Below are 22474 nucleotides of genomic sequence, written 5' to 3'. Positions count from 1 at the left end.
AAGTAATTTGGGGAGGAGTTAGGAAATCTAGTGAGTCTGGTGCACTGGGAGGAAGTATTAAAATCCACCAGCATAGGAGAAGGTTGAAGAAGGCTAAAAGATGCCACAATGGAGGGGTGAGAGATGACATTTCCTCTGAGAGAAAGGTGGACAATATGGCTTTGGAGCTGAGTGGCTAAGATCTGAGAATTGAAAAGAAGAACCTGTAATGGAGCAGGAGGGAAGAACCAGCAAGAACAGAGAGTGTGTTAAAGCTGCAGGATGAGGATGATGTCAGGAAGAAAGCAGAATCAGTTAATGCTGCCAAAAAGCTAAGGAGGCCCTGAAATGCTTTCCCCCCATATATCAGAGGGAAGAAGAGCTAGAAAGAAAGCAGGTCAGTTAATAAATGAGGGCGGGGGGGTGGAATCAATGAGGGTTCCTAAATGGCCCAGATACTGAACTCATTTTTAAAGTCCAACCATCCAGAAAAATGAAGAGAACCAACTTGTGATCAAAGGCAGGGAAGTGAATATTTTGAAAATTCAAATATACACAAATCAGCGGGTCTGAGGAACATACACACCTACTAGGGCATCCACAGTTATAGCACATTTGAAATTCATGGCCAACTAGACAAGCACTGGCAGACTACAGAGAAGGGAATGTGATGTCAATTTTCAAAAAGAAAAAGTGATCCTGGCAATGACCAGCCATAAATCTAACTGTTGTCCCTAACAAAACAATGGAAGTGCTAGTAAGAGAGAACACTCCAGTAACCATCTAGAGGACAATGGAACCATGAGCACCATAAACAAGTGGGGTTTGTAGAGGATTCTCTCCAGAGATGTTGGTTGCTTTTCCATCACCCAAAGCAAGTGGACAAAGGGAAGGCAGCAGGACTGAATCATTGTCTCTGGATGTAGAAAAACATGTGATACAATTTCTCCCTGGGCAAAATGAATTCAGTTCAGCTTCACTACATACCTATCACGTGGCCTGAAAAATGGTTGATGAACCATAATCTCAGCTCGAACAGCAGCACCAGTGTACAGAACATCAGGAAGGAGGCCGAGGGCCAGCCAGGACAGGAAGAGATGATGAAACCAGAGCAAGTGACCGAACATCATGCAGGCAAGCCTGATAGAGGGGTGAGAGAAAGAGAGCATCATGCACGGCAAAGTCAGAAGACACCAGGTACTCATATCAGCACAGTTCTGGCCTACAGCCGCGATTATCAGAGCTCATAAGTTAAATGGTGTTGGGCTTGTTGGTACTTGCATGGGAGATCCTACCTCCTGTAAAACCCTGGATGCTCATGAAGTGCTGTGGGGAGTGGCCCCTCTGAGTAGGTAGTGAATCAGGGCACCAGCATGGTGATAGAGGAGGTACTGACTTTTGGATGGGACATAAAACCAAGGCTCAGGCACTTTGTGGTCACTAAAGAGTCAATGACTTTTTGCCTAATAGCCTGACCTGCATCCTGGTCAGATTCCAGCTCCACACACTCTCCTTAAATGCCCCCTGTCATTTCTTTTGGATACTGGATTGCCCTTCACTTCCTGTGTTAGGTGGTGGTGGTGGTGTGGACCATTCATCAGCTGGCATGTTGCACTCCCAGGGTGGGGGTTAGCAATCCCTGTCTGCACATCCTGTAAAGTTCTTTAGGATGAAGCCTTTGGGGTACAGATGTTCGTCCTCACTAAGATGAATCTGGGTAAACCCTGCCTGTGTCGTTCAGAAGTGCCCTCTTATCAGCTGGTGTGGCAACAGGGTGTAGTGTTTGGAAGCAGCTCAGCCTCCTGCCCCTATCTGCACAATGTAGGAGCCTGCTGCTCCCCTGATCCTCCTATGTTTTCACTCCAGAGCAAGGCAGGATCCCGCCTTCCCTATTATTTCATTCTGGGTCAATATTATGACAGCTAAAGCCAAGAGTGCTGCATCCACATGATAAGCAGCCAGAGACACTAAGTTGGGTGTGGATGGTGCCTGAGTTTGGCAGTGGAGAATGAGTGCCCAGCATCAGGAAGGACAGATTGTGGGAGGGGGCGACAGGCGGGGCAGATTGATGGATAATTGCCTCCACCTCTTGGATAATTGCCCCCTGCTCACCGCTAACTCAGGTAGGGAGCATAATAGCCATGTCCCTGAAGAAAGGGGACTGCAGCAGTGGTTCTTGACCGGGGTACATGTACCCTTCGGTGAACTCAATGGTCTTCCAGGGGGTACATCAGCTCATCTAAATATTTGCCTAGTTTTACAAAAGGCTACATAAAAAGCACTAGCGAAGTCAGTACAAACTAAAATTTCATACAGACAATGACTTGTTTATACTGCTCTATGTACTATACACCGAAATGTCAGTACAATGTTTATATTCTAATTGATTGATTTTATAAGTATATGGTAAAAATGAGAAAGTCAGCACTTTTTCAGTACTAGTGTGCTGTGTGACACTTTTGTATGTTTATGTCTGATTTTGTAAGCAAGTAGTTTTTAAGTGAGGTGAAACTTGGAGTATGCAAGACAACTCAGACTCCTGAAAGGGGTACAGTAGCCTGGAAAGGTTGAGAGCCACTGGACTAGAGGATCTGCTCAGGTGTTGGGCGCACCTCCCCTTAGCAGCCCAGCCCCATTCTCATGGGAGGGGATCGGCTCAGCTCACAGTGTGGTGTCACTTGCAGATGGTATCTACTGCTTGCTCTTCAGTGGTCAGCGCAACAGCTGCCCTCCTATACATGCCTTGGAAGTTCTCAGCTCTGCCTGTGCTGGCCAAACAGTGGCAGAGGGCAGCACAAACACGGCCTTTCCAGGCCCCTCTCACCCTGCGCTTGTTATGGTTACAGCCCTGCTCCGCTGGCTGGTGTCTGAAGCCTGTTGTTTGTTTTTGTCCAAACACAGCGCTCTGCAGCTGTTTGAGTGACATTCCCAGGGGGCCTCTTGTTTCTCGGCTCCATTCCCCTCCAGAGCCTGGGGCGAGGCCCAGGAAAGAAGAAGCTGCCTCACACAGGGTGTTGCAAAGAGCCTGCTGTTTCTTTGGGACCGGAGCAACATGCCCAGCAAAGATGGGTTCCTCCTGACTTGCACCCGCTGGCCCAAGCCGCACCTGTGCACACCCTCATCTGCTTGGGTGCCCCTGTGCAGTTCTGTCAGTGCCTTCCTCCGTGGCCACACCTGCCCCTGGGATTTTCACTCTCGAGAACATCTGCCTTAGTAACTAAAGCTCATGATTATCCAGGCAGGAGGGGCAATGTGGGGTGTGCTTAGGAACCATATGTGCTGTCCTTGGCTGGCAGGGCATGTTGAAGGCAGCAGATGCACTGGCAGCTCTGTGTTTGTGCTCCCTCGGTTACCTGGTACTGCCTGTACCATGGCTGGGCTGGGAGCTATCGTGGCTCAGTATATTCTTCCTGTTTCTTGACAAAATAGAACAAACATCCACCCACAGCTTTGGCCTCTCAGGGTAGTTCAACTCCTCCTGCCACCTGTCTCTGGCCCAGAAATGCTGCTGAAAGCCTAGCCCTGCGCATACTGGTATTGAAAACACAGACTGCAGCAGCTGCCTCTTCACCAGCACCAACTGCAGGGATCGCACCCCCCTCGTGCCCACTCACTCTGCACAGTAGACGGGGCCAAGCTCAAAGTCTCAGTGTCCATCATCAGGGGCCCACCTGGCTTTGGGCTTAGGTATCTCATCAAGAGCCTCTCTCCATGGCAACAGCCTTCCCTGGCAGCTATGGACAATGACATTCTCAACCTTGAGGGTGAAGCTCATGAGACAGGGAGCCTGAGCTCTCTTGGTAAGAGGGCCAGCGCCTGGGGACTCATTGCAGAAGAGAATGCGGGGGGAATAAATCTCCAGAGCCAAGGCTAGAACCTCCGTCAACTTAGCACTTTCACAGCTGCCACCAAACCCAGTGCTGGGGAAGGGGAACACAACACAGTGAGGGAAGAGAGAGTGGGAAGGATAGACGGGAGGAAGGAGAAAGCTGGCTCTCGTTCTGGGATAGGAACGAGAAGAAAGGAGCAGCAGCAATAAGGCAAATGCTCATTTGGGGCTTAAGCCTGCAAAGAGGGATTCTTTGCTGCTCCCCTTCCCTGGGCCTCAGACACATCACTAGGCGCTTTCCATTGCCCAGGACTCGGGGCTCAAACAATCCACAGGGCAGCCTTGACACTGCCATCTCCCAGGGCCCATGTGTCAGGTTCCCCTAAGAAGACTTCCCTTCTCCTAGGACTGTGTCAGAGCCACCACTGCGTCACACCCTGCTCTCCCTGTCAGATGGGCAATTTGTATGGGGGGAGGCAGGGGGCTGCTCAGAGGCCAGGCCCAGCTGCTATCGGCTGGGTGGGCCAGCATTAAGCTGCCTGCAGTTCTTTTTCTCCCCCTTTGGCCATCCCTACAGTGAGGCTATCGCTCCCCAGAGCAGGCCTAATCCACGCCCAGGAACAAAAATAAACAGCAGCATTCCGGCCACGTGCAGCCAGGGGTGACTAACCGCCAGCCACTTCCTGCGGTTGCTGACAGCAATAACAGCAGCCTGTGCTCACAATGGGAGGGGGGATGCACAACACAGCCCACTTCCCCCAATTGTCAGCCTCCTCTTTAGCAAACAGACCTTCCCCTGTCTCCCCCCATCCTCCGCACCTGGCCTGGGAGGGAGCTTTGACGCCACAGGAATTTGCAGCAAGGGGCTAAGGAATGTTCTAAGTAACACGTTCCGTGGTATTGCAGGGGCTGGCGATATCGCTGCCTGGAGGGCACTTGCCCTCCACACTGTACTGAATAGTTTCAGTCCTTATGAAACACAGAGACAGAGCACACAAGGGCCCTGCTACAATGCACCTCACTCCTGTGCAGCAGCACCCCTGATAATCCAGCCCTGGACTCCCCACACAGCTCTGTCCATGCACCTCACTCCTGGCCTGCAGCACCGCCTGCTATTCCAGCCCTGGACTCCCCACACAGCTCTGCCTGTGCACCTAATTCCACACCTGTTATTGGCTAAAGAAGGAAATTGGATGGGAGCTGCTTCCCTTGTACTTAGCACCATATAACGATTAAACGTAAAGTCATGCTGCTTCCAAAAAGCTGTCCAGCACCTAGCTCTTGTAAACATCACTGCTGCTACATGCTTGCACTATCCCCTGGTGTCTTAGCTACTCTATATACCATGTTGTCAGTGTCCATATTAGACTGTAAATTCTTTGGGTTATGGAGCATGTCTCTTTGTAGATGCAAGGCCAAGAACACTACTGGCTCTTGATAAATTATGTTACCCCTTTGGTCCGAGTGGTTAGCTGGTATTTGGGGCCTTGCTGGGTTGTTTTTGTTAGGAAGAAAAATTGATGCTAAGTCAGTTATTTCTCTGGTGCAATCCTGTTTATTTGCAAAGACTACACAAAATCTTGCTTCCCTGAACACAGTGGAAACAATCAACAGCAGGTAGTTTCCCTGCTCAGAAATCCAAATCTGCCTTTCCAATGAGTACTGTGCTCCAAAGAAGCTCTGTCCCTTTCCTCCCAAGGCCAAGCTCACAGTTTTGTTGCTGTTTTCTGTTGCTCTCTCACACAGCTGTAACCAATCATTCCCCTAACGTTTGCATTTGCAATCAGCCTCAGGAAACCCCTCTTATTCTCCCAAGGCTAGTTCTTGCTCAAGCCTTGCCATGGGGCCCAGTGATTTGGGTGGTGGCTTTTATTGTTACTCTGAAAGCTATCACTATGTAAAGGGGCATTTAATTACTCCTTCCATTTAGCCTAAATAAAGCTTTGGTTTTAACGAGGTCTGTGATTGTCTAGTGATCAAAGATCTGCTTGATGGCTGCCATTAACACCTGCCAACATAACAATAATAAATAGGTGACATGAAGGGACTCCCTTCTTTTTGCAGAAATTCTGATGTACTTTGAGCCTCTCTGCAGGGAATGCCCCCAACCCTGAAGAATGCCAGTGGAAAGGGAATTGTCTCTGTGAACTATGCAGCTTGATTTCACCAGCACAAACTGGAGCAATATGAAACAAAAGGGGTGAGGTGGACCCTGTTACTGTCCCCATAGCTACTCTAGAGACACCATCAGAGGACCCAATCACATGAGCCACACCATCAGGGGCTCATTCACCTACACATCTACTAATGTGATATATGCAATCATGTGCCAGCAATGCCCCTCTGCCATGTACATTAGCCAAACTGGACAGTCTCTACGTAAAAGAATAAATGGACACAAATCAGACATCAGGAATGGTCACATACAAAAGGCAGTAGAGAAAACTTTTATCTCCCTGGACATTCAATAACATATTAAAAAGTAGCCATATTTCAACAATAAAACTTCAAAAACAGATTTCAAAGAGAAACTGCAGAGCTACAATTCATTTGCAAATTTAACACCATTAATCTGGGTTTGAATAGGGACTGGGAGTGGCTGGTTTACTACAAAAGCAATTTTCCCTCTCCTGGAGTTGACACCTCCTCATCAATTATTGGGAGTGGACTACATCCACCCTGACTGAATTGGCTCTGTCAGCACTGGTTCTCCACTTGTAAGGTAACTCCCTTCTCTTCATGTGTCAGTATATTTATGCCTGCATCTGTAATTTTCACTCCATGCATCTGAAGAAGTGGGTTTTTTACCCATGAAAGCTTATACCCAAATAAATCTGTTAGTCTCTAAGGTGCCACGAGACTCCTCATTGTTTTTGTATCCTTCTCAAGCTGCATATATCCCCAGGCACTGTGATAGCATTCTTTGATCCCTGTGCAGATTTTGCTCTGTACCTGCAGCTGGGGAAATGTTCCTCTTTCCTTTATGCCCCAGTCTTTCTCCTAAGCCGTGTACATCTCTTGCCCTAGAGGTGGATGGCTCAATTTCCCATTGCCAAAGCTTTGTGTCAGCCAGTCTGTGAGGCATTAGGGAGTATGTGGCCAAGTCATGGGAACTGAGCTCTGCTGGTGTGGAGTAACATGATGTTCTGCATTGTCACAAAGCCCAAGGGTACTTGCCCATCCAGGCTGTGTTGGCTTTTTAATGTTTTTCCTTATTTTCCCATTGTGATGGTTTGGGGAATCTGTCTATGTCCAGCTTATGAATTCTGGTTCATTCTATGAAATTGCTGCATTGAATTCCTTGGTGAGTCAGCCATGGTTTGTTGAGATCCCTGACTCTTTCCCTCACCCTGTCTGGGAGAAGCTACAGCCCAAGCAAAAGAAGTCATTAACCTTAATGACTGTGTGCTCATCAAACAATAGGTACGCCTGAGCTGGAAAACCGATTCAATCAAGTTTATCACAGGGAGTGCGGAGCATGGGTTTATAAAGACAAGGAAGTTTGAGGCTGGGGAGAGAATGAAGGGCCTGGCATGCTTTGATAGCAGAGAGGTCATTTTAGACTCTGGGGTCAGCTGATGAAGAAGGCAGCTAGTTGCAGGAGAGAGACACTCCATGATTTGCAGGAGAAGCCATGGGCAGGAGGGGGATCCTGGACTCCTTAGAGGACTCTGATCAAAGCCCAGAGAACACTCCAGAGTGTTGAGGAACTTGAGGCAAGGAACAGCATGCAGGTGTGTTGTTGTTTTTACCTCAGTCTGTATCCTGCTTGTGCTGACTAACGAGATTGTGTTAGGTTTCAGAGTAGCAGCCGTGTTAGTCTGTATCCGCAAAAAGAACAGGAGTACTTGTGACGCCTTGGAGACCAACAAATTTATTAGAGCATAAGTTTTCTTGAGCTACAGCCCACTTCATTGGATGCATGGAATGGAACATATAGTAAGAAGGTGTGTGTGTGTGTGTGTCTATATATATATATATACACACACATACAGAGAAGGTGGAAGTTGCCATATTAATTAACCTCTTACAGTTTGTATGGCAACTTCCACCTTCTCTGTATGTGTATGTTCTTACTATATGTTCCATTCTATGCATTCGATGAAGTGGGCTGTAGCCCAAGAAAACTTATGCTCTAATAAATCTGTTAGTCTCCAAGGTGCCACAAGTACTCCTGTTCTTTTTGAAGATTGTGTTAGAAACCTTTACAAATCCTGTGTGTTATGGGCCTCAGCTATCACATATTCCTTCAGGGGTGAACTGTAAGCCAGAGCGCCCATAGGGTTGGAGCTCTGGGCAAGGGTGTTCTTAAGCTACAGGGGTGTCTTGGAGGTGGTTAGCACTGGTCCTGTGGCCTAGGGCAGCTATATGGCAAGGTGCCATTTCCGTGAAGGGGTAACAGACAGGCTGTGTCCAGGAAGTGTGCCAGAAATGCCAAAGAAAGAGCCAGGGCTGGAGCCTGCCCAGACCAAGGAACACTTACAACGCATGGGCCCAGTGTGTTGGGACCCAAATGCAGCAGCCTGGTGAGTGTCCAGAAGGGGGAGCTTGACTAGGGCTGTGACACTCATCCTCTGCCAATTTGCCAGGTCAGAAATGGGAAAGTTTGTCATGTTCATGAGCTCAGCTGCAATATGTCAGATGGGTTCAGATGACATGTAAGCCCTGCTGACAAATGATTCCCCACCACTGCCTCCTGCATGTCCTTGTGAAGGTGGACGCTTGGGCTAGGAAGTGCTTTTCGAGACTTGTCCCTTAAACTCAGGAAGGGCTGAGATGGAACAGACCAGAGGAGCAGACTCTGCCCCGATCTGTCATTGACAAGAATGCGCGTCTGTTGGAGCCGCATTCCAGCGCCTACTGCACACACCCTGGGAACATAAGCCCACAAAACAGCCAGATGCAGCTCTGTGCTGGGGAATTCCAGCTCATCACAGGGGCCTCTTGCTCTGCTCAGAGCACAAGTGGATCATGTTTGTTCCCTTGTGCAAAGACTCAGGAGGATAAGGATTTCATCTGCACTATTGTCACCACAGTGGAGGGCCAAGTCTATTTCCTAGGAGGACAAGAGATGTTTGAACCCTGGCAGTAATGCCCCAGGATGTGGAATCCATTTTGTGCAGGGCTGGTCCTAATGCCCCATTGTGGATCCTGCTATCTTCAGGTGCCCAAATCTGCCCTACCCACTATAACTGCAGCTTTGACAAGACACCCTGGGGTACAGAGAGAACATAAATGTCCTGGTTGTTCCTTTACACCAGTGGTTCTCAAATTTTTATACTGGTGACCTCTTTCACATAGCAAGCCTCTGAGTGCGACCCTCCTCCTTATAAATTAAAAACACTTTTTTGTACATTTAACACCATTATAAATGCTGGAGGCAAAGCAGGTTTTAGGGTGGAGGCTGACAGCTCATGACCCCCCATGTAATCACCTTGCGACCGCCTGAGGAGTCCCAACCCCCAGTTTGAGAACCCCTGCTCTACACCAACACACTGAGAGCAGAGTTTGGCTCCTCATGTTGCCAGGGATTGTTATTTCTGATAACTGGGGAGTTAATTTCCCACACTTTTATAACTGGAACCCTGACTCAGCCCAACAGTCACCACTTCCTCACTCATGAGATTTCACCCTCCAGTGTGTTCAGAAGCAAAACAAGACATTCGCAATACATTGGCAGTGACTAGAGTTTGAAACTCTCTAGGGCTTTGCTCTTCACAAGGCAGCTGAGCTGGCAAGAAGAGCGCAGCTTCAGAGTGGATTGGCGGTATGATGCCAGGGTGAGAGGAGCCCTAGGGCCAGTCTCTTTGCAAGTTTGCATCCAAATAACTCAACTGGATTTAATTCACACCTTTGTTTCAGTGCAAGTTTCTGTGTAGACAAGTGCTTGGACAGTCACATCACATAGGTAGATAACCTAGATTTAAAATGACACCGAAAACCCCCTTGCAAGTGCCAGCATAGGTGGGATTATATGAAAAGCAATGTGAAGTCCATGAGTCTCAGGTTTCAGTCCTGGGCTGGGATTGGGCTGGTACGCAGCGGGGCAGCGTATTGACACACCTCTTCCAAGCTGCTTTCTTCTCCTTCTGTTTGTCAAGAAAAAGAAAGAGTAAAAAGCAAAAGTAACTTGGAAGCTGTTATGTCTGCAACAAAGTCCTTGAAAATGTGAACCGTGCGCACAGCAGTGCAGTTATAGCTGCCTGAGTTGCAGAATACATGGCTCAATAGCTCTGGGACAGGTGGGGTTTATGATTGTGGGCAGAATGTGGCAGAATACTGCTACTCCCTTTCTCCCCTTGCCCCCCACCCCAGTTTGGCACCTGGTTTTGATACAGCTGAAAGCTCTTGGCAAGCTGGGAAGCCCAAAGGAAAAACTAGAGCTGCCAAGAGATAGGTAAATGTCAGAGTTCTTACAAGAAAATACTATTTTCAAATCATATGACATACGGCCCCCATCTCTGCACTATAGTCATGATGGGTCTGGCTTCTCATATTTTGCAGCCAGCGGCACTGTCCCATTCTATACATTTGTGTTATGTAAAGACAGTGTGTGTGGGGGGGAAGGAGGCTCTTGGGGAAGGGGACAGCTGGCTTTTACAGCTAGCTTGAAGAGCAAGATTCTCGTTATTTATTAAGTGCTGACTGTGTTCAGGACTCTGTAGAAGCCATAAGCCCTGCCCCATGGGATTTACAAAAATAAGTAGCCAGAACCAGATGCTCCAGGAGACCCAGTGGATGGTGCTAGCCTGGAGCTTTTTTAAATACTGTGGTAGCAGCTTGTACTGACATAGCCTTTCTGGGCCATGCAGAGGAAGGAAGTCTGCAGGAAGGAGGGTGAATACCGTTTTGGGGCATGGAGAAGGTTTCGGCCATAGGACGTCAGCTCTACGTGTCTCTGCAGACAATGCGCTCTTGACTAACACAGTCATCCAGGCACCTCTGGGAAATTTGAATACTCCAATTTTTCTTCTAGTTGAAGCAAACTAGTCAGCTCCTCGGCATAGACACAGCCTCTGTATGTTATGGCTACGTGGGCTGGTGCATGCAGTGCATAAAGGCAGCAGTTCTGCACAGATGCCTTTTAAATGAGCTCCATCAACTCCAACTGGCTCTCAAAAATCAGAGCAATCAGGAATCTGTGCCTCTGGCCCCTGCAACAGCTCAGCAGCCCAGGGCTGGGAATCCTCCCCCAGCTTTCTCTGAGCTCCCCATACATGACAAGTTTAACTTGGCAGCTGTCAAGAAGGACCAATTGTTATCATTAAATCCACCCACCCACGTGTCAAACGTCTCTGATTTAAAAAAAAACAACATGAAAATCATGGAGTCCAATACCACAGCCCCGGTCTGTGACATTCCAGTCTGGAGTGTATTACACACAGATTAATATACAGCGACTCTTTATAGTGTGAGTGTTTCAAGGCAGGGACCAAGTCTACATCTGTGTGTGTAGGGCACCTTGCACCATGTGGCCCTGACGGAGGGCTCCAGGCGCCGCCACAGGATAAATATTTATTAATGAGAACTAATTAAAGAGAAATCCTATTTAAAGGCATAAACCCCAGGAAGCAGCTTTAAGGTGCAGACTGGCTTTCGAGAGCTTGAGCTGCAATGTCAATATTATATTAAAGAGCAAGAGGGACGGAGAGCGTGGGAGAGAAAGAGAGAGCCGGACAGGCAGATTAAAGAGAGGATGAACCAGCGAGGGGCATAGAGATGAAAGTGCCCTACTGGGTCCCATCTATTCGCTCACTGGAGAGCCAGGGCAGATCGTTTTCTACAACCTATTTGCCATAGCTGAAGGGTCCCACGTGATGTGCTTCGTGTGACCTAAGGCCGGTGTCCGCTCACACACTGCACGGTGCGTGCCGCCGTGATGGGGGAGGCCGGAGGGCTGGAAGAGAACAGGCTCCCTCCCGCGGACACACCTGTACACGTGCCCGCTCCCACCTGCGCGCCCCGTCTGCACACAGGGACCGCGCGCCCAGCCACAGCGGCACCGGCGCACTCGCAGGCGCGCGCACCTGCGGGGGCGCCCAGAGCCCGGCGCGTGGCCACGCGGCGCTGACGCATGATGAAAGGCAAGGAGCGGCCACCCGGAGGCTGGGGGGCTCCCACGCCCAGAGGATGCGGCGCAGCTCCGTGCCGCCTCGGAGGAAGGGAAAGCGGGAGGGAGGGTGTGAGCTGGGGAGGGACTTGGGAGGAGCCCTGGGCTCATGAAGCAGAGCTGCAAAGCAGGCAGGGCAGCATTCACATGGCCCGAGAGCAGCCCACAGGAGCGGGAGGTGCAGAGGGGCCCCAGAGCAGCCAGTGCAGGAGCAGGAGGGGAACCCGTGTGACGGGATTGAACAGGGCAGAGGTGGTGTCAGAGTCCCAGGACTAAGACAGCTTGGACTTGCATCTCAGCTGTCAAGGTCCCTGGTCTCTGAGCACCCCTCATCCCATGCCACCTCGGGGGCTCTGTAACACTGGCTCCCTGGCCGCTGGCCACTGACCACTCCCAGGCCTCTCCCAGGGCTACGCTGCTGCGGTCGGATCCACGGTTGGTGCTGTGTTTGGGACGCTGGGGTCCTGGACTGTGGCCAGCGTGAGGGCTCCCAGGAGTGCCACAGCCAGGGGATCTCGGCATGTCCCCAGCTCTGGAATCTCTCGCAGGGACCAGTATGTTTGTTTCGGCTGGGACACGGGACTCTTCACTGGGGCAAAACTGAGGAGGCAAAACCAGCGATGCAGCTTCTCAGCAGTTTCCTGAAGCTTCTTGTGGCTCTTGTGCTGCAGGCATCACACACTCAGGTGAGGGACCCCCAGCTTCGAGCACCCCCCCAGCGTGTCCCCCACATAATGGATCTGGGGGAGCTGAGAGGGGCATTGGCAGTGGAAGAGACCTCAGGGATCCTGCCGTAATTGTCCCAAGCCCCATTACCCCCCTTGCATCACTGTGGGGCTAGAGCATCACTGAGGAATCGCTGCTGTAGTGTATTTTTGCAGGCCAGGTACAGCGTGTGGATCAGTTTGAAGCTGTTCTTCTTGGGTTGCCCCACCACTACCCCTCTCTGGTGTCTGAGTTCCAAGTGACCCCTTGTTCCTCGGGTCCTCCCTTAGCAGAGGAACAGGGGGCTGACTTGGGTACTGCTAGGCTTGCTGACGATGCGGGGAGAAGATGAGTATCTCAGATGCTCTCTGAGGAGAAGGCTGGCTCCAGCTAATTTCCAGGAAAAATTAACTCCCAGGAAACATCTTGTGAGAAGAGAGAAAGTGCCATTATTGTAGGGAAGCTGCAGTGGGGCTGGAGCTTCCAGTCAGTCCAACGACTGCTCATTTAGCTGAAAGCGTCTAGAGAGGATTCTGAGCTCATTACCTGTCTCTAGGCCCAGGCCCCAGGAGAGCAGCCTCGCAGGTGCATGTCAGGGCAGCTTGGTGAACTCTGACCCCCAGGAATCCTCCTATACCTGGCAAATCCCATGGAAGAGCCCCCTGCTCCTGGGAGAAAAAGCAGAGAGTTTCCCGTCTGCTGAAAGACAAGTGGGAGAATCACCTCCCCAGAACCCCTACAAGGGCCATACCTCCCATGGGCATGCACTGTGACCAGCATGGCAGCAGAGTATTACTGCATTGAAACAGGGGTGTGACATAATGCAGGGACACCATCTGGGTTCCAGTGAATGAGATCTTAACAGTGACCCCCTCCCTTGCACAGCTTCTCGGGGAAAGTCTGCCCAAGTAGCTGGTTGGGTACCCAGGGGTGGCAGGAAGCCAAACCGATCCCAGGAGATGGTGGGGGGGTATTCCCCCCTTTTAAGCTGACATTAATTCACTTTGATTTTGGTTTATAAACATTTGCTATTGAGGAAAAGTCCATCCATGCTGACACCCCTGTGTTTTGCTTCTGCTGAGCGTCTGCCAGCTGACCGGGACTACTCTCCTACCTGCTGCAGCCAGCCCACTTTGTGCTGTGATCCCGTCACAGCGGGGCAGCCTTGGCCAGCATTTGGATGGCAGAGCCCCGCCAAGGGAAACCCAGGGCATGGCATGGAGGAATTAGGATTTATCCAGCATCCCAGGTCCACATGGCACTTCACAGCTAAGTACACGTGGCCCCTGCATGTGTCCAATAGGGGCAGATGGCAACATGCTGTGAGCTGGCGGGAGGGAATCAGATGGCGCTCTGACAGCATCCCGATGGTTGGGGTATAAAGACTCATAGCTAGCTCGGGAAGAGGCAGAGGGGTGCTGGGGACTCAGTAGGGGGAGCTCTCTCCTTTGCGGTGTTTTGCTCCATTCTGGGTCAGAAGTGACCCCAGGCCCCAGTGTGGCAGGACAGGTGCCGAGGTGATAGGTGTCCTGTGGATGAGATGTAAACTGAAGTGCTGACCATGTGTGGTCATTAGATCCCCTGGCATGTTGGATAAGAGCAGGGATGTCAGCCTGGGTGTCTTCTACCTCCTGCAGTTTGAAGTTACAAAAGTCTTCACCTTCACACAACCTCCTCAGCTGTTGTTTAGTGAATTATGTCCCACCTAGCTCCTCTTCTGGCACTCAGGGCAGGGTTGGTCCCTGTTGTGTTGCACTCAGTCTACAGTAGTTGTAAACTTGTTTAACTTCACTGCTGGGCTCTGTTGCACAGCTGCCATATTACAGCCCAGAGGTGGCCACATTAAGTGGTGAGTGAAATGATCCCTTGTGGGTCTAAAGTACTTTGGAACTCTTCCGAATATAAAACAGAAAGGCTGGATAGTGCAGGGAACTGGCTGTGCAGGCTAGCATTACAACCGCTATAAACATGCTAGATAATACTTAGTCCTGCCATGAGTGCAAGAGATTGGACTAGATGACCTCTCGAGGTCCCCTCTAGGCCTATGATCCTATGCTATTTATTATCATTGTTATTTATTAGCTCAGTTGCCTTTCTGCTTCTCCATGTATACCAGCAAGTGCCCCAAATGTCCACAACAGATCTGAGCTGGAAGGGCCAAGTGCCCTGTGGGTGGGTGGGTGTTGCAGGCAGATGGGTGAGAATGGGGGGGGTTACACCCCAAGATTTCGCTGCATTGTGCTCACTCCCTGCTGCCTCTTCCTAAAGGGCCTGGGCCTCACCTCTCCGTATTTCTCTCCCTAGCTGTGGGACAGGTTCAGCAGAAACAGCACCTCAGAAGGGCAAGGTGAGTTTGCAGCTGCTTATCCTGGTTGTGTGTGAGAATATTAGATCCCCTGTGGGCTCTGGAATTCTCTCTCCCCTCCTCCCTGCCCAGAAGCTTGGGGATCCCCTCTGTCCTCCAACCCCAGAGGAGGAGACAGCCCGGGGGGAGGGGACTGGAGGCTCCAGAGGGAGGTGATGGGATATGGCCTATGGGGAGTCAGTCTGGGACTATCATCAGCCACTTAGGGGGAGGTGGAGGAGTACAAATGGGAAATGTGTTGGCAAAATGGCTCCCCTGCACCCCCTGGAAGTTAGATCCCCCAAGACCCCCACATTAATGCACCCTCCAGAAGGGGCTTATCCAGCCCTCCTTCGGAGCCACTGAGCTCCAACAGGGCAGCTCCCTGGGATCAGAGCTGAGCAGAATTCTTTGGGTGAAACTTTTTTTTAAAGAAAACTGCAACTCCAGTTTGACCAAAATGTTTTGTCAATTGGTGTTGAAATTTGCTGATTTTTCAGATAAAAAAATCAGAAAAAGCCAAAAAGTTTTGTTTGGACATTTTCAGGCAAAACATTTTGACTTTTCTTTAGACTTTTTATGACCGTTTAATTAAAAAAAAATTTAAAAGATGAAAAAGCTTAACTGCAGGTTAAATTCGACCCCAGGAGGGTTTTCATTTTTACTTTTTTGGAACTGCGGCTGCTTGATAAATTCCAAGTTGAGCTCTGAGGCAGCTTCTCCTCTGACAAGGTTTTGGGTGCTATAAACCCTTGTGCTTCAAGACACGAGCCAACATGTAACTATTTGGGGTTAGAAGGAAACTTCCTCTGAGGGCCGACTATCCCATAACTGCTACCAACAGACTTTCTTGCTCTGATCCATCTGGCACTGGCCAGTGTGGAGACAGGGTAGTGATCTAGCTGGATTGCTATACGATCCAGTACGACAGCTCCTTGATGAACACTATTTTTTGGCATGTCCCAAATCAGGACACCATCCCCCTGCCTTGTCCAAATGACATAAAATTTTCCAGAAAAAGTCAACCACCACCACAGGCCTCACTCCCTAGTTTTAAAGCTGATCAGAGTTACTTGGTGATTTTTAGATGGGGGCCAGCATTGGGCTTCTAGAAGAAATGGGGCTGTTGTCTGAACTATGGAGTGGTGCCACATTTCTCCGTATCTAATGGAGATTTTTATCAGTGTCTGGAGATGAAAAATAGCCTGACTCCAGTGCAGCACATGACAGATGAGACAGGAAGAGAGCAGCAGATGGGACAGCTCAAAGAGGAGAAAACAAATCCGTTAGCCTGGAGAGAGAGTCATAACGCTGGCAGCTGCCTGTAACTTTTGGGGCACACAGCAGGGCTTGCTCTGATGCCTGTGCCAGGTACATGATACACCTCCCAGACTCTGCCCTCACTCAGCCAGTAACTCCACTGTTTAGTGAGGGCTTGAGGGAGCAGGCCAGCAGGCATCTTCTGGGCATGAGCTTATGAGGCCCCCCGCCCCACCTCTGGGTCTCTTCCAGTCCTGCCCTTCCAGGAGGTTTGGGGCCGCAGCTTCTGTCGGCCATTGGAGATGCTGGTGGATATTGCGTCCGAGTACCCCAGTGAGGTGGAGCACATGTTCAGCCCTTCCTGCATCTCCCTGCAACGCTGCACCGGCTGCTGCGGAGATGAGACCCTGCAGTGTGTCCCAGTGGAGATGGCCAATGTCACCATGCAGGTAAGAGCCAGGTGGGCTCAGCTCACAGTGCAGGGACTTGAGCTCCTCTCCTGGTAGCTAAGATAACAATGTCAGGGCATCACACAAAGGTGGGAAACTAAGGCATGGAGAGGTTAGCTAACTTCCCCAGGACACAGTGAGTGAATCAGTGTCAGAGCCAGCAGCAGGAGTCATTCCTGACATTCCACTGAACCCCGAGGCAGGCTCTTTCCCCACATACATACCTCGCCCCTGGAGGTGCGCTGAGCAGCTGGGGAAAGTGAGGGGGGACCCTGGGCAGCAGGCCCAGTGCAGGGAGACGCCCCCAGCCAAGAGGCCTTGTAGGCTGGACTGGAAGGGGGATCGTAACCCCGACAGGGCGGGGGCGATGCTGGGAAGAAGGGTCCTGCCACCTAGAGCCTGAGGGCATGTGGCCACCGCTAGAGCAAGTGTCTGACCTACAGCATCCCTGCAGCACAGCCAGGGCCTGAGAAGGAGGCCTGGGACTTGTGAGGAACAGATTGAACTTCCCTTGCATTCCAGAGACGCTGGTTGTGATGTCCCCGTGCCACAGAGCGGGGTTATGTGTTTTCCTTTAACCTTTCCCATTTTTTCCTTATTTTTTTAAATTGATTGCTGTTTAATAAATTGTATTTGCTTTGAACTGTATGTAATGATCAGTGGGTCAGGGAAGCATCCAGTGCAGAGAGAGCACCCCGGAGTGGGGACACAGTAGCCCCTGCCCTAAGTGACCATGACAAGGTTGGGGGTCAAGCCCCCCAGGAATCCTGGGCCCAGCCTTGTTGGGGTTACAAGGACTGCCACACAGGAGAGTGGAAGGGGAGCCCTTAAGGTCAAGCAGGCCTCTGGGTAAAGGGAGTGGGAGTGAAGACTCAGATCCTTTCACTCGCCAATTCCACCGGGATAGTGTACAAGGCAGGAAAGTTCCCCCATAATAGCAGGACCATTCCTCTGTTACACATGCACCCCAAGATTTCCCACCCAAAGAATGTGTGGTGCCCACAGCCTGGGTTCAGCAGATCCTGAAAACATTGCTTTGCTTCTCCCGTTCTCCTGCCAGCCTGCCCCCAGCACTGTCCTCGACCTCTCCAGCCCCACAGGTTTCTGATGCCCCAGGGGAACAGGGCTCTCGGGATGCCAATGCAGTCACTAGCTGTAAATGGTGATGGGTAGGTGGCCCAGCGTCCCCAGAGACACCTCTGGTTATGATGAGGGGGTGGAGAAAAAAACAGAACCAGAGACATAGGGATTTGTTTTGCTGCAACTTCACAGCAGTGTTCACCTCACCTTATCCCACTAGGGGGCACCACGCATCACAGGGACAACAAACCGCTCTCTATCTCGCACATCCACACGGATACATGCAATGTTGGGCTCCCTGTGTTTGTAACTGTAGGGTCCAAGATGAGACCTTTCAGCAAAAAAGGCAAGTCATAAAAGGGAGAACAGCAAAGAGCCAGTGACTTTTGTTCCCTTTCAGCTCCTGAAGATGAAACCAGCAGGGCAGGCGCCCTACGTGGAACTGTCCTTTACAGAGCACAGGCAGTGCGAGTGCAGGTACGGACCATCCAGGCTCGTTCTTCTCCACCATGCAGGGCATCGCCCAGAGCAGGAGAGACCCCAGGCTGTGTCACCTCGTACAGTGAAGGCCTCAAACCCTCCCACAACCCTGGGGTTGGCAGGCCACCATGGATCCCTTGCTAAGTGGCTCTCCAGCACCATCTAGTGGCCTCTCACGGACATATAGAGGCTGTTCCAGAACTGCACCGTTTTCCAGCCTGCCGAGAAACTCTGACTGCTGAAGAATGAGTCAGGCCCAGATTTTCAAAAGTGGCCTCTGGTTTTCGATGCCTCAGTGTTAGGGGTTCAAATTGAGATACCCGAGGATTGATTTTGAGAGGTGTGTGGAGCAACTACAGCTCCCGTTGCCTCCCTCTGAAGTTGTGGGTGCTTAGCACCTCGGCAAATCAAGCACAAGGGATGTCAGTTTGGACTCCCAAAACTAGTGGCCACTCTTTTGGCCATGTCTGCCTTTGTGTCTGACCCTCACTCTAGTTCCTCATCTGTGCTGTGTCCTGGCTCCTCCCCTTATCTCCAGGTGCTACTTGGATTGAGAGAAGCTACACTGCATTAAATACTTTCCGGATGTGCATTTGCCACAAGTCATTGATGTCATTGGCAAAAGGATGTTTTATCATTATAACAGGGAGGAGCCCAAGTGTGGGAGTTCTAGCAGGCAGCCTGTCAATTAGGATGTGGTCCCAACCCTGTGGAGTCCATGCTATTTCCCTAGCACCCCATCCTCCCCCAGTACCTAGGGGCTCTGCAGATGCCATATATGCAGTGTGATCATTTTACTCTCTCCTTTTTCTCCTCCAGGCCTCGGCGGGATACCCTGAAGTCAGGAAGGTAAGCGCTATTAGCAGGGATTCTGGAGTTTCGGACTCTCAGCCCTGGCTCATCTCCCATCCATTCAGACTCGTCTTTTTCCCCTTTCCTTTTGAAGGAGGAGACCCAAGGGCCGAGGCAAGAGGAAACGAGAGAAGCAGCGACCTAAAGGCTGTGACCTGTGAGTGGGCGTTAATCCAGGAGGAGGGGTCAGGGCAGTGTCTCTTTTCAGAGGTTTCTCCCAATAGTGGCTCTTTGGCTGCAGCTTGCTGCACAGGTGGGGCTTAGGGACAGCGCACCAGCACCTGGAGTGAAACTGCTACATCCCAACACACAGGGGTTGATACAGACCCAGGCCTGTCTCTACCATCTTTTCTGTGGATCTCAAAGTACTTTTCAAACATTCATTAAACCCTCTTGATCCCTGACCCCGGCACTGCCCCACTGGGAGGTGACAGTGTCATTACCCCCACTTCACAGGTGGGAAAGCTGAGGCACAGAGAGGAATGGACTTGCCCAAGATCACCCAGAGAATCAGGAGTAGAGCTGGGAATAGCACCCAGAGCCGCTAGCTCCCAGTCCCCTTTCTAACCCTCCATCCTGTCTTTGTGCTGTGTTCTCTTTGCAGATGTGCCATTCCTCGCAGGTAACCATCTCAGCAGGAGAGGGCAGCACCACAGCGCCTGTACTTATTACCAAGTCCTCTAATTGCCTGTATGTATGTGCCAATTGCATTCTTGACTGAACCTTGTGGGACTTGTGACTACTTGCACCTGTGAGCTGTGACCCTCCGAGCAGACAAGAAGCGGTGAAGCGAGTGACAGGACAGGAGCATGGGCCCTTTTGCCGGAGAGGATGACCTGGACTCTTGCTTGGCCACCTGCAGGGATACAGTTCCAGGACCAGGGAAACTCAGCTGCGAGAGGCAGTCACCCCTTAGCCTGACCTGCCCCTGCCTTAAGGGCCTTTCCAGGAATCTCTGCACGGTTAACATTAGTGGTTAAAGGACCCAGGGACCAGATTCAGGACTGAAAAGCTTCATAATGAGGCTCAACAGGTCCAGCGCTTTGCATTCAACACTCAGCCAGAGGACTGTGGGGGACAAGCTCGGCCAAACATGGGAATGTTTTTGTGACCCCTGCAGCTGAAGGAGTATTCTAAAGTGCTGAGGGTGCAGCAGGACAGCACAGAACCTCAGGGAGGTGCCAGCCCAGGGGCTGCTGCATTGGGAACATTCCCTGTTGTCACCCACAGGAGTCTTGTGTTGTCACCTCCACCTTTGCAGAGCAACCCTTCCCTGAGCTGTCAGCTGGTGGAGGGGACCACACAGTCATGAAGGAAGGAAACTTGGTCCCTGGTGGGTACTCCAGTGTGGTGTCTGTCCAGCTCCCTGCACAGGAAAGACGTGGAGAAGCTGCAGTGAGTGGAGCTGGCCTGGGACCTATCTGCTCTTTGAGTTCCCTGGGTGGGATAGAGAATCTCAGGTCAACTGTATCACAGAGGGAATCATGACACCTCAGCACCTGGGCTGCAGCAGGTTCCTGGGAACCCTCCCCTGGCTGCAGTGTAACAATTTTCAAGCCAAGTCTTTCTGAATAAAGCCTTACCATAGAGAAATCCAGAAGCCAGCTTTGAGAATGCATTTGTCTCATGTCCCCGACACCTGTTCTTATCTGCTGCCCTCTGAAAAGCACTGTTCTCCATGTGCTTCTGGGACTGAAGCTTCCTCTCAGCCTGTGCCTCTCCCTCATTCTTTACAGCACATCCTGCTAGTGCTCCCTGCCAAATTTCCAGTGTTTCCTTTTCCACCTGCTGGGCCTGGAGTTGCTCCATTTGGGTTAAATTGAGACGCCTTGTTACTCTGTTCAGTAAGAAACCTCAACAGAGCTGATGGCCCCCAGATGGTACAGCCCAGAAATGCAGCATGGCCACCCCAAAAGCTACAAATGCCCCCATCTCCAGACACCTCCAGCCTGAAGGAAGGTCAACCTCTGCCTCAGCCTCTCTGACCTGCAGCCTCAGAGGAGGGGGAGCCTGGCAGCTATGTTGCCTGCCTAGGGAACTGTGGGATGCATGCCCATAAGTCATAGCACTTAACAGTTGAATGTTGTCCCAGTGTAGCTGCAGGGCAATTGGACAACCCATAGACACATGAGCGTGGATGCAAACCACTCTGTTAGCTTTAATTGAGCTATGCAACCCCAGCTAGGAACAGTCACACTCACTCGGAAGTGCAGAAAGGCCTAAGGGAGTTTTGGCAGCACTCGCCACTCCCAGTTCTGAGCTGAAATCTTCAGTCGCCTCCCCGGCAACTCACAAATTTCACCTTTTCTGAGGCTCTAAAGCATAGGGTTCCTGAGTGATGCAGCCAGATGTCTCCCTTGGGCCAGGATGTGTTCTCCCCTGTTCTCCATCACCTTCCCAGCTCAGAATTTAACTCTAAATCCCTTGCTAAAGGAGTGGCCTGCCCCACTTTCTCCTCTGATCTTCCCTACCTCTTTCTCCACACATGCCACCTCTCTGCCTTACCTCCCCACCACCTTTCCTTTATTGACGATCAATCACTGGGGACCTTCACCCTTGCCCTACTGCCCCTCTGCACTGGCTGAGCTGGTGCAAAGGCACTCTAGAGCAGGTGTAAGCCCTCCCTCCCTTCATGGAATACCCTGGCACAGAAGGTTGTCTGTGGGAGCCTCAGAGCCAGCTCTGTACCTGCTCCGTCCCCCCACGGAAACACCCAGCACAGGGGATACTCAAGAGCAGGCTGGGAGCAGGAGGGTAGCATCTGGGTTGTTGTGTCTTAGAGCTCTAAACACCCTTAAGAATATGGTGAAACCACACTGGCATAGTTGGAGTCCGAATAACCATGTTTAAAGGGATATAACCCAATTCCTGTACACCACAGTTGTCTCAAGACACCAGCTATTCACCATTGCAGCAGGGCCCATATGAGCCTTGGAAACCAGAGTGCAATCTAGTGTGCCCTGAGGGATGGATCTGGGCCCATGTTTTCGCCCCTCCAATGTGCTGCCAATACCTCAGAGTTCAAACATAGGATTCGCCGCACAAGAGCAGAGCAGTGATCCACCTACTGCAGTGTCTGGTCTCTCACAGTGGCCAGAACCAGATGCTTCAGAGGAAGGTGCAAAAAAAAAAAGAAAAAAGAAAAGAAAAATCCAGTAAGGAAATAACCTGTCCCCAGGAGAAGTTTCTTCCTGCCCCTGTCAGTTCTGGGTCACACTCTGACGCCTGAGGGTCTGTATCCCTTACGCACATTCTGTCATAGTGGGACGATGGGGGTCCTCATCATCCTTTTTAAATCCTACTGCTTGTCAGTTCCCTCAGTCCCCTGCCTATCTAGTTCCTCCACTCCCCCACTCCCCACCGTGTGCGGGCAGCACGGGCTGCTC

At 51.0% G+C, this 22474-nt stretch overlaps 1 protein-coding gene across 3 annotated transcripts; it reads left to right on the top strand.

Annotated features, from left to right (window-relative positions):
* The first annotated feature begins 11849 nt into the window (after positions 1-11849).
* PGF (placental growth factor) lies at positions 11850-20677 on the top strand. Of its 3 annotated transcripts, none has more exons than XM_073349196.1 (7): positions 11850-12604; positions 14928-14970; positions 16480-16676; positions 18157-18233; positions 19056-19085; positions 19154-19245; positions 19693-20677. In XM_073349196.1, exons 1-7 carry the CDS (start codon positions 12539-12541, stop codon positions 19770-19772), a joined length of 585 nt encoding a protein of 194 aa, XP_073205297.1. In that variant the 5' UTR covers positions 11850-12538; the 3' UTR covers positions 19773-20677. The 3 variants fall into 3 exon arrangements, with proteins under 3 accessions (XP_073205297.1, XP_073205296.1, XP_073205298.1); XM_073349195.1 differs by lacking the exon at positions 11850-12604 and adding an exon at positions 13722-13872; XM_073349197.1 differs by lacking the exon at positions 11850-12604 and adding an exon at positions 13723-13872 and having other exon boundaries at positions 19183-19245.
* Positions 20678-22474: the final 1797 nt, after the last annotated feature.

This window comes from Lepidochelys kempii, chromosome 6, assembly GCF_965140265.1.
Source record: "Lepidochelys kempii isolate rLepKem1 chromosome 6, rLepKem1.hap2, whole genome shotgun sequence".
Lineage (NCBI taxonomy): Eukaryota > Metazoa > Chordata > Testudines > Cheloniidae > Lepidochelys > Lepidochelys kempii.
Note: the sequence above shows the minus strand (reverse complement) of the source record. Positions and strands in the feature narration are given on the sequence as shown.

Excerpts from the sequence above, each read along its gene's own strand:
- PGF (XM_073349195.1), top strand. The coding sequence starts at position 13,804 with ATGGCAGAGCCCCGCCAAGGGAAACCCAGGGCATGGCATGGAGGAATT. Across the intron at positions 18,234-19,055 it reads CACAGGCAGTGCGAGTGCAG|GCCTCGGCGGGATACCCTGA; the intron begins GTACGGACCATC and ends TTTCTCCTCCAG. Across the intron at positions 19,246-19,692 it reads CGACCTAAAGGCTGTGACCT|ATGTGCCATTCCTCGCAGGT; the intron begins GTGAGTGGGCGT and ends TTCTCTTTGCAG.